General features: G+C 40.8%; 1 protein-coding gene across 2 annotated transcripts in view; it reads right to left on the minus strand.

Annotated features, from left to right (window-relative positions):
* xpo1b (exportin 1 b) overlaps positions 1 to 14,225 on the minus strand; it is a 68,946-nt gene continuing 54,721 nt past the window's right edge. For both annotated transcript variants that reach the window (XM_079567056.1, XM_079567055.1), the window contains exons 23-25: positions 11,448 to 11,607; positions 10,893 to 10,989; positions 1 to 174 (exon numbers count right to left, since the gene is read on the minus strand). In XM_079567056.1, coding sequence (XP_079423182.1) covers positions 28 to 174; positions 10,893 to 10,989; positions 11,448 to 11,607 — 404 coding nt within the window. In that variant the 3' untranslated portion in view covers positions 1 to 27. The remainder of the gene's footprint in view (positions 175 to 10,892; positions 10,990 to 11,447; positions 11,608 to 14,225) is intronic.

Below are 14,225 nucleotides of genomic sequence, written 5' to 3' on the forward strand. Positions count from 1 at the left end.
AGGAGCGCCCCCTGTAGGGGAGCCGCATCAGTCACACATTTCCTCCGGGATTTCGTGAGGGTTCAGGATTCCCGGCACCGACATCTGGATCTTATGTTTTTCCTCCTGAGCCTGACGCAGCGACGCCTCTCGCTCCTCCAGGAACAAGTCTGTGGTGTCTTCACCTGCAAACTCCTACAAGAGAGAGACATGTTTATAAAGTAACTCCTACAAGAGAGAGACACGTTTATAAAGTAACTCCTACAAGAGAGAGACACGTTTATAAAGTAACTCCTACAAGAGAGAGACACGTTTATAAAGTAACTCCTACAAGAGAGAGACACGTTTATAAAGTAACTCCTACAAGAGAGAGACACGTTTATAAAGTAACTCCTACAAGAGAGAGACACGTTTATAAAGTAACTCCTACAAGAGAGACATGTTTATAAAGTAACTCCTACAAGAGAGAGACACGTTTATAAAGTAACTCCTACAAGAGAGACACGTTTATAAAGTAACTCCTACAAGAGAGACACGTTTATAAAGTAACTCCTACAAGAGAGAGACACGTTTATAAAGTAACTCCTACAAGAGAGAGACGTTTATAAAGTAACTCCTACAAGAGAGAGACACGTTTATAAAGTAACTCCTACAAGAGAGACACGTTTATAAAGTAACTCCTACAAGAGAGAGACACGTTTATAAAGTAACTCCTACAAGAGAGAGACGTTTATAAAGTAACTCCTACAAGAGAGAGACATGTTTATAAAGTAACTCCTACAAGAGAGAGACACGTTTATAAAGTAACTCCTACAAGAGAGAGACACGTTTATAAAGTAACTCCTACAAGAGACACGTTTATAAAGTAACTCCTACAAGAGAGAGACACGTTTATAAAGTAACTCCTACAAGAGAGACACGTTTATAAAGTAACTCCTACAAGAGAGACACGTTTATAAAGTAACTCCTACAAGAGAGAGACACGTTTATAAAGTAACTCCTACAAGAGAGAGACGTTTATAAAGTAACTCCTACAAGAGAGAGACACGTTTATAAAGTAACTCCTACAAGAGAGACACGTTTATAAAGTAACTCCTACAAGAGAGAGACACGTTTATAAAGTAACTCCTACAAGAGAGACACGTTTATAAAGTAACTCCTACAAGAGAGACACGTTTATAAAGTAACTCCTACAAGAGACATGTTTATAAAGTAACTCCTACAAGAGAGAGACACGTTTATAAAGTAACTCCTACAAGAGAGACACGTTTATAAAGTAACTCCTACAAGAGAGAGACACGTTTATAAAGTAACTCCTACAAGAGAGAGACACGTTTATAAAGTAACTCCTACAAGAGAGAGACACGTTTATAAAGTAACTCCTACAAGAGAGAGACACGTTTATAAAGTAACTCCTACAAGAGAGACATGTTTATAAAGTAACTCCTACAAGAGAGAGACACGTTTATAAAGTAACTCCTACAAGAGAGACACGTTTATAAAGTAACTCCTACAAGAGAGACACGTTTATAAAGTAACTCCTACAAGAGAGAGACACGTTTATAAAGTAACTCCTACAAGAGAGAGACGTTTATAAAGTAACTCCTACAAGAGAGAGACACGTTTATAAAGTAACTCCTACAAGAGAGACACGTTTATAAAGTAACTCCTACAAGAGAGAGACACGTTTATAAAGTAACTCCTACAAGAGAGAGACGTTTATAAAGTAACTCCTACAAGAGAGAGACATGTTTATAAAGTAACTCCTACAAGAGAGAGACACGTTTATAAAGTAACTCCTACAAGAGAGACATGTTTATAAAGTAACTCCTACAAGAGAGAGACACGTTTATAAAGTAACTCCTACAAGAGAGAGACACGTTTATAAAGTAACTCCTACAAGAGAGAGACACGTTTATAAAGTAACTCCTACAAGAGAGAGACACGTTTATAAAGTAACTCCTACAAGAGAGAGACACGTTTATAAAGTAACTCCTACAAGAGAGAGACACGTTTATAAAGTAACTCCTACAAGAGAGAGACACGTTTATAAAGTAACTCCTACAAGAGAGACATGTTTATAAAGTAACTCCTACAAGAGAGAGACACGTTTATAAAGTAACTCCTACAAGAGAGACACGTTTATAAAGTAACTCCTACAAGAGAGACACGTTTATAAAGTAACTCCTACAAGAGAGAGACACGTTTATAAAGTAACTCCTACAAGAGAGAGACGTTTATAAAGTAACTCCTACAAGAGAGAGACACGTTTATAAAGTAACTCCTACAAGAGAGACACGTTTATAAAGTAACTCCTACAAGAGAGAGACACGTTTATAAAGTAACTCCTACAAGAGAGAGACGTTTATAAAGTAACTCCTACAAGAGAGAGACATGTTTATAAAGTAACTCCTACAAGAGAGAGACACGTTTATAAAGTAACTCCTACAAGAGAGAGACACGTTTATAAAGTAACTCCTACAAGAGACACGTTTATAAAGTAACTCCTACAAGAGAGAGACACGTTTATAAAGTAACTCCTACAAGAGAGACACGTTTATAAAGTAACTCCTACAAGAGAGACACGTTTATAAAGTAACTCCTACAAGAGAGAGACACGTTTATAAAGTAACTCCTACAAGAGAGAGACGTTTATAAAGTAACTCCTACAAGAGAGAGACACGTTTATAAAGTAACTCCTACAAGAGAGACACGTTTATAAAGTAACTCCTACAAGAGAGAGACACGTTTATAAAGTAACTCCTACAAGAGAGACACGTTTATAAAGTAACTCCTACAAGAGAGACACGTTTATAAAGTAACTCCTACAAGAGACATGTTTATAAAGTAACTCCTACAAGAGAGAGACACGTTTATAAAGTAACTCCTACAAGAGAGACACGTTTATAAAGTAACTCCTACAAGAGAGACACGTTTATAAAGTAACTCCTACAAGAGAGAGACACGTTTATAAAGTAACTCCTACAAGAGAGAGACGTTTATAAAGTAACTCCTACAAGAGAGAGACACGTTTATAAAGTAACTCCTACAAGAGAGACACGTTTATAAAGTAACTCCTACAAGAGAGAGACACGTTTATAAAGTAACTCCTACAAGAGAGAGACGTTTATAAAGTAACTCCTACAAGAGAGAGACATGTTTATAAAGTAACTCCTACAAGAGAGAGACACGTTTATAAAGTAACTCCTACAAGAGAGAGACACGTTTATAAAGTAACTCCTACAAGAGACACGTTTATAAAGTAACTCCTACAAGAGAGAGACATGTTTATAAAGTAACTCCTACAAGAGAGAGACATGTTTATAAAGTAACTCCTACAAGAGAGAGACACGTTTATAAAGTAACTCCTACAAGAGAGAGACACGTTTATAAAGTAACTCCTACAAGAGAGAGACATGTTTATAAAGTAACTCCTACAAGAGAGACATGTTTATAAAGTAACTCCTACAAGAGAGAGACACGTTTATAAAGTAACTCCTACAAGAGAGACATGTTTGTAAAGTAACTCCTACAAGAGAGAGACATGTTTATAAAGTAACTCCTACAAGAGAGACACGTTTATAAAGTAACTCCTACAAGAGAGACATGTTTATAAAGTAACTCCTACAAGAGAGAGACACGTTTATAAAGTAACTCCTACAAGAGAGAGACATGTTTATAAAGTAACTCCTACAAGAGAGAGACATGTTTATAAAGTAACTCCTACAAGAGACATGTTTATAAAGTAACTCCTACAAGAGAGAGACACGTTTATAAAGTAACTCCTACAAGAGAGACACGTTTATAAAGTAACTCCTACAAGAGAGAGACACGTTTATAAAGTAACTCCTACAAGAGAGACATGTTTATAAAGTAACTCCTACAAGAGAGAGACACGTTTATAAAGTAACTCCTACAAGAGAGACATGTTTGTAAAGTAACTCCTACAAGAGAGAGACACGTTTATAAAGTAACTCCTACAAGAGAGAGACACGTTTATAAAGTAACTCCTACAAGAGAGACATGTTTATAAAGTAACTCCTACAAGAGAGAGACATGTTTATAAAGTAACTCCTACAAGAGAGACATGTTTATAAAGTAACTCCTACAAGAGAGACATGTTTATAAAGTAACTCCTACAAGAGAGAGACGTTTATAAAGTAACTCCTACAAGAGAGAGACGTTTATAAAGTAACTCCTACAAGAGAGAGACACGTTTACAAAGTAACTCCTACAAGAGAGAGACATGTTTATAAAGTAACTCCTACAAGAGAGAGACGTTTATAAAGTAACTCCTACAAGAGAGAGACGTTTATAAAGTAACTCCTACAAGAGAGAGACATGTTTATAAAGTAACTCCTACAAGAGAGAGACATGTTTATAAAGTAACTCCTACAAGAGAGAGACGTTTATAAAGTAACTCCTACAAGAGAGAGACGTTTATAAAGTAACTCCTACAAGAGAGAGACACGTTTACAAAGTAACTCCTACAAGAGAGAGACACGTTTATAAAGTAACTCCTACAAGAGAGACACGTTTATAAAGTAACTCCTACAAGAGAGAGACACGTTTATAAAGTAACTCCTACAAGAGAGACATGTTTGTAAAGTAACTCCTACAAGAGAGAGACACGTTTATAAAGTAACTCCTACAAGAGAGACATGTTTATAAAGTAACTCCTACAAGAGAGAGACATGTTTATAAAGTAACTCCTACAAGAGAGACATGTTTATAAAGTAACTCCTACAAGAGAGACATGTTTATAAAGTAACTCCTACAAGAGAGAGACGTTTATAAAGTAACTCCTACAAGAGAGAGACGTTTATAAAGTAACTCCTACAAGAGAGAGACACGTTTACAAAGTAACTCCTACAAGAGAGAGACATGTTTATAAAGTAACTCCTACAAGAGAGAGACGTTTATAAAGTAACTCCTACAAGAGAGAGACGTTTATAAAGTAACTCCTACAAGAGAGAGACATGTTTATAAAGTAACTCCTACAAGAGAGAGACATGTTTATAAAGTAACTCCTACAAGAGAGAGACGTTTATAAAGTAACTCCTACAAGAGAGAGACGTTTATAAAGTAACTCCTACAAGAGAGAGACACGTTTACAAAGTAACTCCTACAAGAGAGAGACACGTTTATAAAGTAACTCCTACAAGAGAGACACGTTTATAAAGTAACTCCTACAAGAGAGAGACATGTTTATAAAGTAACTCCTACAAGAGAGAGACATGTTTATAAAGTAACTCCTACAAGAGAGAGACATGTTTATAAAGTAACTCCTACAAGAGAGAGACGTTTATAAAGTAACTCCTACAAGAGAGAGACATGTTTATAAAGTAACTCCTACAAGAGAGAGACGTTTATAAAGTAACTCCTACAAGAGAGAGACGTTTATAAAGTAACTCCTACAAGAGAGAGACACGTTTACAAAGTAACTCCTACAAGAGAGAGACACGTTTACAAAGTAACTCCTACAAGAGAGAGACACGTTTATAAAGTAACTCCTACAAGAGAGACACGTTTATAAAGTAACTCCTACAAGAGAGAGACATGTTTATAAAGTAACTCCTACAAGAGAGAGACATGTTTATAAAGTAACTCCTACAAGAGAGAGACATGTTTATAAAGTAACTCCTACAAGAGAGACACGTTTATAAAGTAACTCCTACAAGAGAGAGACACGTTTATAAAGTAACTCCTACAAGAGAGAGACACGTTTATAAAGTAACTCCTACAAGAGAGACACGTTTATAAAGTAACTCCTACAAGAGAGAGACACGTTTATAAAGTAACTCCTACAAGAGAGAGACACGTTTATAAAGTAACTCCTACAAGAGAGAGACACGTTTATAAAGTAACTCCTACAAGAGAGAGACACGTTTATAAAGTAACTCCTACAAGAGAGAGACGTTTATAAAGTAACTCCTACAAGAGAGAGACACGTTTACAAAGTAACTCCTACAAGAGAGAGACACGTTTATAAAGTAACTCCTACAAGAGAGAGACACGTTTACAAAGTAACTCCTACAAGAGAGAGACACGTTTACAAAGTAACTCCTACAAGAGAGAGACATGTTTATAAAGTAACTCCTACAAGAGACACGTTTATAAAGTAACTCCTACAAGAGAGAGACACGTTTATAAAGTAACTCCTACAAGAGAGAGACACGTTTATAAAGTAACTCCTACAAGAGAGAGACACGTTTACAAAGTAACTCCTACAAGAGAGAGACATGTTTATAAAGTAACTCCTACAAGAGAGACACGTTTATAAAGTAACTCCTACAAGAGAGACATGTTTATAAAGTAACTCCTACAAGAGAGAGACACGTTTATAAAGTAACTCCTACAAGAGAGAGACACGTTTATAAAGTAACTCCTACAAGAGACACGTTTATAAAGTAACTCCTACAAGAGACACGTTTATAAAGTAACTCCTACAAGAGAGAGACACGTTTATAAAGTAACTCCTACAAGAGACACGTTTATAAAGTAACTCCTACAAGAGAGAGACATGTTTATAAAGTAACTCCTACAAGAGACACGTTTATAAAGTAACTCCTACAAGAGAGACACGTTTATAAAGTAACTCCTACAAGAGAGAGACACGTTTATAAAGTAACTCCTACAAGAGAGAGACATGTTTATAAAGTAACTCCTACAAGAGAGACATGTTTATAAAGTAACTCCTACAAGAGAGAGACATGTTTATAAAGTAACTCCTACAAGAGAGAGACATGTTTATAAAGTAACTCCTACAAGAGAGAGACACGTTTATAAAGTAACTCCTACAAGAGAGACACGTTTATAAAGTAACTCCTACAAGAGAGAGACATGTTTATAAAGTAACTCCTACAAGAGAGAGACATGTTTATAAAGTAACTCCTACAAGAGAGAGACATGTTTATAAAGTAACTCCTACAAGAGAGAGACACGTTTATAAAGTAACTCCTACAAGAGAGACACGTTTATAAAGTAACTCCTACAAGAGAGAGACATGTTTATAAAGTAACTCCTACAAGAGAGAGACATGTTTATAAAGTAACTCCTACAAGAGAGAGACATGTTTATAAAGTAACTCCTACAAGAGAGAGACATGTTTATAAAGTAACTCCTACAAGAGAGAGACACGTTTATAAAGTAACTCCTACAAGAGAGACACGTTTACAAAGTAACTCCTACAAGAGAGAGACATGTTTATAAAGTAACTCCTACAAGAGAGACATGTTTATAAAGTAACTCCTACAAGAGAGAGACATGTTTATAAAGTAACTCCTACAAGAGAGAGACATGTTTATAAAGTAACTCCTACAAGAGAGAGACACGTTTACAAAGTAACTCCTACAAGAGAGAGACACGTTTATAAAGTAACTCCTACAAGAGAGAGACACGTTTACAAAGTAACTCCTACAAGAGAGAGACATGTTTATAAAGTAACTCCTACAAGAGAGAGACACGTTTATAAAGTAACTCCTACAAGAGAGACACGTTTATAAAGTAACTCCTACAAGAGAGAGACACGTTTATAAAGTAACTCCTACAAGAGAGAGACACGTTTATAAAGTAACTCCTACAAGAGAGAGACATGTTTATAAAGTAACTCCTACAAGAGAGACACGTTTATAAAGTAACTCCTACAAGAGAGAGACACGTTTATAAAGTAACTCCTACAAGAGAGAGACACGTTTATAAAGTAACTCCTACAAGAGAGACATGTTTACAAAGTAACTCCTACAAGAGAGAGACACGTTTATAAAGTAACTCCTACAAGAGAGACACGTTTATAAAGTAACTCCTACAAGAGAGAGACGTTTATAAAGTAACTCCTACAAGAGAGAGACATGTTTATAAAGTAACTCCTACAAGAGAGAGACACGTTTATAAAGTAACTCCTACAAGAGAGACACGTTTATAAAGTAACTCCTACAAGAGAGACACGTTTATAAAGTAACTCCTACAAGAGAGAGACACGTTTATAAAGTAACTCCTACAAGAGAGACACGTTTATAAAGTAACTCCTACAAGAGAGACACGTTTATAAAGTAACTCCTACAAGAGAGAGACACGTTTATAAAGTAACTCCTACAAGAGAGACACGTTTATAAAGTAACTCCTACAAGAGAGACACGTTTATAAAGTAACTCCTACAAGAGAGAGACACGTTTATAAAGTAACTCCTACAAGAGAGACACGTTTATAAAGTAACTCCTACAAGAGAGACACGTTTATAAAGTAACTCCTAGAGAGACACGTTTATAAAGTAACTCCTACAAGAGAGACATGTTTATAAAGTAACTCCTACAAGAGAGACATGTTTATAAAGTAACTCCTACAAGAGAGAGACATGTTTATAAAGTAACTCCTACAAGAGAGAGACACGTTTATAAAGTAACTCCTACAAGAGAGACATGTTTATAAAGTAACTCCTACAAGAGACACGTTTATAAAGTAACTCCTACAAGAGAGACATGTTTATAAAGTAACTCCTACAAGAGAGACACGTTTATAAAGTAACTCCTACAAGAGAGAGACACGTTTATAAAGTAACTCCTACAAGAGAGACATGTTTATAAAGTAACTCCTACAAGAGAGAGACACGTTTATAAAGTAACTCCTACAAGAGAGAGACACGTTTATAAAGTAACTCCTACAAGAGAGACATGTTTATAAAGTAACTCCTACAAGAGAGAGACATGTTTATAAAGTAACTCCTACAAGAGAGAGACACGTTTATAAAGTAACTCCTACAAGAGAGACACGTTTATAAAGTAACTCCTACAAGAGAGAGACATGTTTATAAAGTAACTCCTACAAGAGAGAGACATGTTTATAAAGTAACTCCTACAAGAGAGAGACACGTTTATAAAGTAACTCCTACAAGAGAGACACGTTTATAAAGTAACTCCTACAAGAGAGAGACACGTTTATAAAGTAACTCCTACAAGAGAGAGACATGTTTATAAAGTAACTCCTACAAGAGAGAGACACGTTTATAAAGTAACTCCTACAAGAGAGAGACACGTTTATAAAGTAACTCCTACAAGAGAGAGACATGTTTATAAAGTAACTCCTACAAGAGAGAGACACGTTTATAAAGTAACTCCTACAAGAGAGACACGTTTATAAAGTAACTCCTACAAGAGAGACATGTTTATAAAGTAACTCCTACAAGAGAGAGACATGTTTATAAAGTAACTCCTACAAGAGAGAGACACGTTTATAAAGTAACTCCTACAAGAGAGAGACACGTTTATAAAGTAACTCCTACAAGAGAGAGACACGTTTATAAAGTAACTCCTACAAGAGAGACACGTTTATAAAGTAACTCCTACAAGAGAGAGACATGTTTATAAAGTAACTCCTACAAGAGAGAGACATGTTTATAAAGTAACTCCTACAAGAGAGAGACACGTTTATAAAGTAACTCCTACAAGAGAGACACGTTTATAAAGTAACTCCTACAAGAGAGAGACACGTTTATAAAGTAACTCCTACAAGAGAGAGACATGTTTATAAAGTAACTCCTACAAGAGAGAGACACGTTTATAAAGTAACTCCTACAAGAGAGACACGTTTATAAAGTAACTCCTACAAGAGAGAGACACGTTTATAAAGTAACTCCTACAAGAGAGAGACACGTTTATAAAGTAACTCCTACAAGAGAGAGACACGTTTATAAAGTAACTCCTACAAGAGAGACACGTTTATAAAGTAACTCCTACAAGAGAGAGACACGTTTATAAAGTAACTCCTACAAGAGAGAGACATGTTTATAAAGTAACTCCTACAAGAGAGAGACACGTTTATAAAGTAACTCCTACAAGAGAGACACGTTTATAAAGTAACTCCTACAAGAGAGACATGTTTATAAAGTAACTCCTACAAGAGAGAGACATGTTTATAAAGTAACTCCTACAAGAGAGAGACACGTTTATAAAGTAACTCCTACAAGAGAGAGACACGTTTATAAAGTAACTCCTACAAGAGAGAGACATGTTTATAACGTAAGAGAATCCATCCATTTTCTTCCTCTTTATCCGGGGCCGGGTCGCGAGGACATCAGTCTCAGCAGAGACGCCCAGATTTGCCGATCCACGCACACCTCCTCCAGCTGTTCTGGGGGACCTCGACCTCCTCCAGCTGATCTGGGGGAACCTCGACCTCCTCCAGCTGTTCTGGGGGAACCTCGACCTCCTCCAGCTGATCTGGGGGACCTCGACCTCCTCCAGCTGATCTGGGGGGACCTCGACCTCCTCCAGCTGATCTGGGGGGACCTCGACCTCCTCCAGCTGTTCTGGGGGGACCTCGACCTCCTCCAGCTTTTCTGACCCCGAGGCGACACCAGGCCAGCTCGGAGACATAGTCCCACCAGCGTGTCCTGGGTCCACGAGGCCTCGTCCCACTAGGACATGCCTGGAACACCTCCCGCGGGAGGCGACCAGGAGGTATCCGGAACAGATGCCCGAGCCACCTCAGCTGCTCCTTTCGACGTGAAGGAGCAGCGACTCCCGGAGCACCCCCACAGGGCACCACGAGGGCCCCGGACCCCATGTTTCCCCAGATCCACAAAACACATGTGGGACTGGTTGGGGGCGAACTTCCACGAACCCTCGAGCACCCGATGAAGGGTATAAAGCTGCCAATCCAGGGGCGCTGTCCCCGACCGCCACGCGATGTTGCAGAGACGTGTGAGGTAAGACAGTCCTGCAACATCCAGAGACTTAAGGTACGAATCTCATCCACCCCGGAGCCACGAGGAGCTTTCTAACCACCAGGGGGACTTCAGCCCCGGTGATGGGTGAGCCCCCCTCCGAGTCCCCAGCCTCTGCTTCCTCATCGGAAGACGTGACGACGGGATTGAGGAGGTCCTCGAAGCAGCTACGAGCTGAAGGTTCTGAACTCACCTTGATCTGGACCAGGAAGTCTCGCAGATGTTCTTTGAAGGCGGGAATGTCCTGGTTTAGGCTGAACAGTCCAGTCACGAACACTTTGACCTGCGCACTGAGACATTAGCACAAACATTAGCATTAGCACTGAGCCATTAGCACAAACATTAGCATTAGCACTGAGAAATTAGCACAAACATTAGCACTAGCACTGAGACATTAGCACAGAGACATTAGCACAAACATTAGCATTAGCACTGAGCCATTAGCATTAGCACTGAGACATTAGCACAGAGACATTAGCACAAAGCAGTTTTCAATAGTTTTTAGAATTTCTAAATATTTTTTTAGTTTTTTGTATATAATTGCTAAGTTATACTTTATCCCCGTAGGGAAATTCGTTCTCTGCTTTTGACCCGTCCTGAAGGAGCAGTGGATTTACCCGTGTTCGTGTACAATGGATTGTAGTACTTTTATAGTAATTGTACTTCAATGGTTTTAGCAGCTTTTGTAGTTTATAAAACATTTCAGTAGTTTCTGAAGTTTTTTAGCAGTAGTAGTAGCAGTACTCACTCCTGTAGATGAGGGAAGGCCGTCTTCAGAAGGTTGGCCACGTACTCCTGGATGAAGGCCTGGTTGTTTGTGGGAGACGCCGGGTTTAAAGACGTGTTGATCTTTCCCTCCTCCACCAGGTTAAACATGTAGGCCAGGATGGAGGCGTGCATCGTCAGCCCTGGACACAGAGGGGGAGGAGAACGTCAACGAGGAGAACCGTGAACGAGGAGAACCGTGAACGAGGAGAACCGTTAACGAGGAGAACCAGGAGGACGAGGAGAACCAGGAGGACGAGGAGAACCGTCAATGAGGAGAACCGTGAACGAGGAGAACCGTCAATGAGGAGAACCAGGAGAACCGTCAACGAGGAGAACCGTGAACGAGGAGGACCGTCAATAAGGAGAACCAGGAGAACCGTCAATGAGGAGAACCAGGAGGACGAGGAGAACCGTCAATGAGGAGAACCGTGAACGAGGAGGACCGTCAATAAGGAGAACCAGGAGGACCGTCAATGAGGAGAACCAGGAGAACCGCCAACGACCAGAACCGTGAACGAGGAGAACCGTCAATAAGGAGAACCAGGAGGACCGTCAACGAGGAGAACCAGGAGAACCGTCAATAAGGAGAACAAGGAGAACCGTCAACGAGGAGAACCGTCAATAAGGAGAACCAGGAGAACCGTCAATGAGGAGAACCAGGAGAACCGTCAATGAGGAGAACAAGGAGAACCGTCAACGAGGAGAACCAGGAGGAGGAGGAGAACCAGGAGAACCGTCAATAAGGAGAACCAGGAGAACCGTCAACGAGGAGAACAAGGAGGACGAGTAGAACGAGGACTGTCAATGAGGAGAACCAGGAGGACTGTCACTGAGGAGAACGAGGAGAACCGTCAACGAGGAGAACCAGGAGGACGAGGAGAACCGTCAATGAGGAGAACCAGGAGGACGAGGAGAACGAGGAGCACTGTCAATGAGGAGAACGAGGACTGTCAATGAGGAGAACGAGGACCGTCAACAAGGAGAACCGTGAACGAGGAGAACCGTCAATGAGGAGAACCAGGAGGAGGAGGAGAACCAGGAGGACGAGGAGAACCGTCGACGACCAGAACCGTGAATGAGGACTGTCAACGAGGAGAACGAGGACTGTCAACGAGGAGAACGAGGACTGTCAACAAGGAGAACGAGGACTGTCAAGGAGGAGAACGAGGACTGTCAATGAGGAGAACGAGGACTGTCAATGAGGAGAACGAGGACTGTCAACAAGGAGAACGAGGACTGTCAATGAGGAGAACGAGGACTGTCAATGAGGAGAACGAGGACTGTCAATGAGGAGAACGAGGACTGTCAACAAGGGGAACGAGGACTGTCAATGAGGAGAACGAGGACTGTCAATGAGGAGAACGAGGACTGTCAACAAGGGGAACGAGGACTGTCAACGAGGAGAACGAGGACTGTCAACGAGGAGAACGAGGACTGTCAACGAGGAGAACGAGGACTGTCAACGAGGAGAACGAGGACTATCAACGAGGAGAACGAGGACTGTCAATGAGGGGAACGAGGACTGTCAATGAGGAGAACGAGGACTGTCAATGAGGAGAACGAGGACTGTCAATGAGGAGAACGAGGACTATCAACGAGGAGAACGAGGACTGTCAACGAGGAGAACGAGGACTGTCAACGAGGAGAACGAGGACTGTCAATGAGGAGAACGAGGACTGTCAATGAGGAGAACGAGGACTGTCAATGACGAGAACGAGGACTGTCAACGAGGAGAACGAGGACTGTCAACGAGGAGAACGAGGACTGTCAATGAGGAGAACGAGGACTGTCAACGAGGAGAACGAGGACTGTCAACGAGGAGAACGAGGACTGTCAATGAGGAGAACGAGGACTGTCAACGAGGAGAACGAGGACTGTCAATGAGGAGAACGAGGACTGTCAACGAGGAGAACGAGGACTGTCAAAAAGGAGAACGAGGACTGTCAATGAGGAGAACGAGGACTGTCAATGAGGAGAACGAGGACTGTCAACGAGGAGAACGAGGACTGTCAACGAGGAGAACGAGGACTGTCAACGAGGAGAACGAGGACTGTCAACGAGGAGAACGAGGACTGTCAACGAGGAGAACGAGGACTGTCAAAAAGGAGAACGAGGACTGTCAATGAGGAGAACGAGGACTGTCAATGAGGAGAACGAGGACTGTCAACGAGGAGAACGAGGACTGTCAACGAGGAGAACGAGGACTGTCAACGAGGAGAACGAGGACTGTCAACGAGGAGAACGAGGACTGTCAACGAGGAGAACGAGGACTGTCAACGAGGAGAACGAGGACTGTCAACGAGGAGAACGAGGACTGTCAATGAGGAGAACGAGGACTGTCAACGAGGAGAACGAGGACTGTCAACGAGGAGAACGAGGACTGTCAACGAGGAGAACGAGGACTGTCAACGAGGAGAACGAGGACTGTCAACGAGGAGAACGAGGACTGTCAATGAGGAGAACGAGGACTGTCAACGAGGAGAACGAGGACTGTCAACGAGGAGAACGAGGACTGTCAATGAGGAGAACGAGGACTGTCAACGAGGAGAACGAGGACTGTCAACGAGGAGAACGAGGACTGTCAAAAAGGAGAACGAGGACTGTCAATGAGGAGAACGAGGACTGTCAATGAGGAGAACGAGGACTGTCAACGAGGAGAACGAGGACTGTCAATGAGGAGAACGAGGACTGTCAACAAGGAGAACGAGGACTGTCAATGAGGAGAACGAGGACTGTCAACGAGGAGAACGAGGACTGT

This window comes from Gobius niger (genome assembly GCF_951799975.1).
Source record: "Gobius niger genome assembly, chromosome: 12".
NCBI classification, from domain to species: domain Eukaryota; kingdom Metazoa; phylum Chordata; class Actinopteri; order Gobiiformes; family Gobiidae; genus Gobius; species Gobius niger.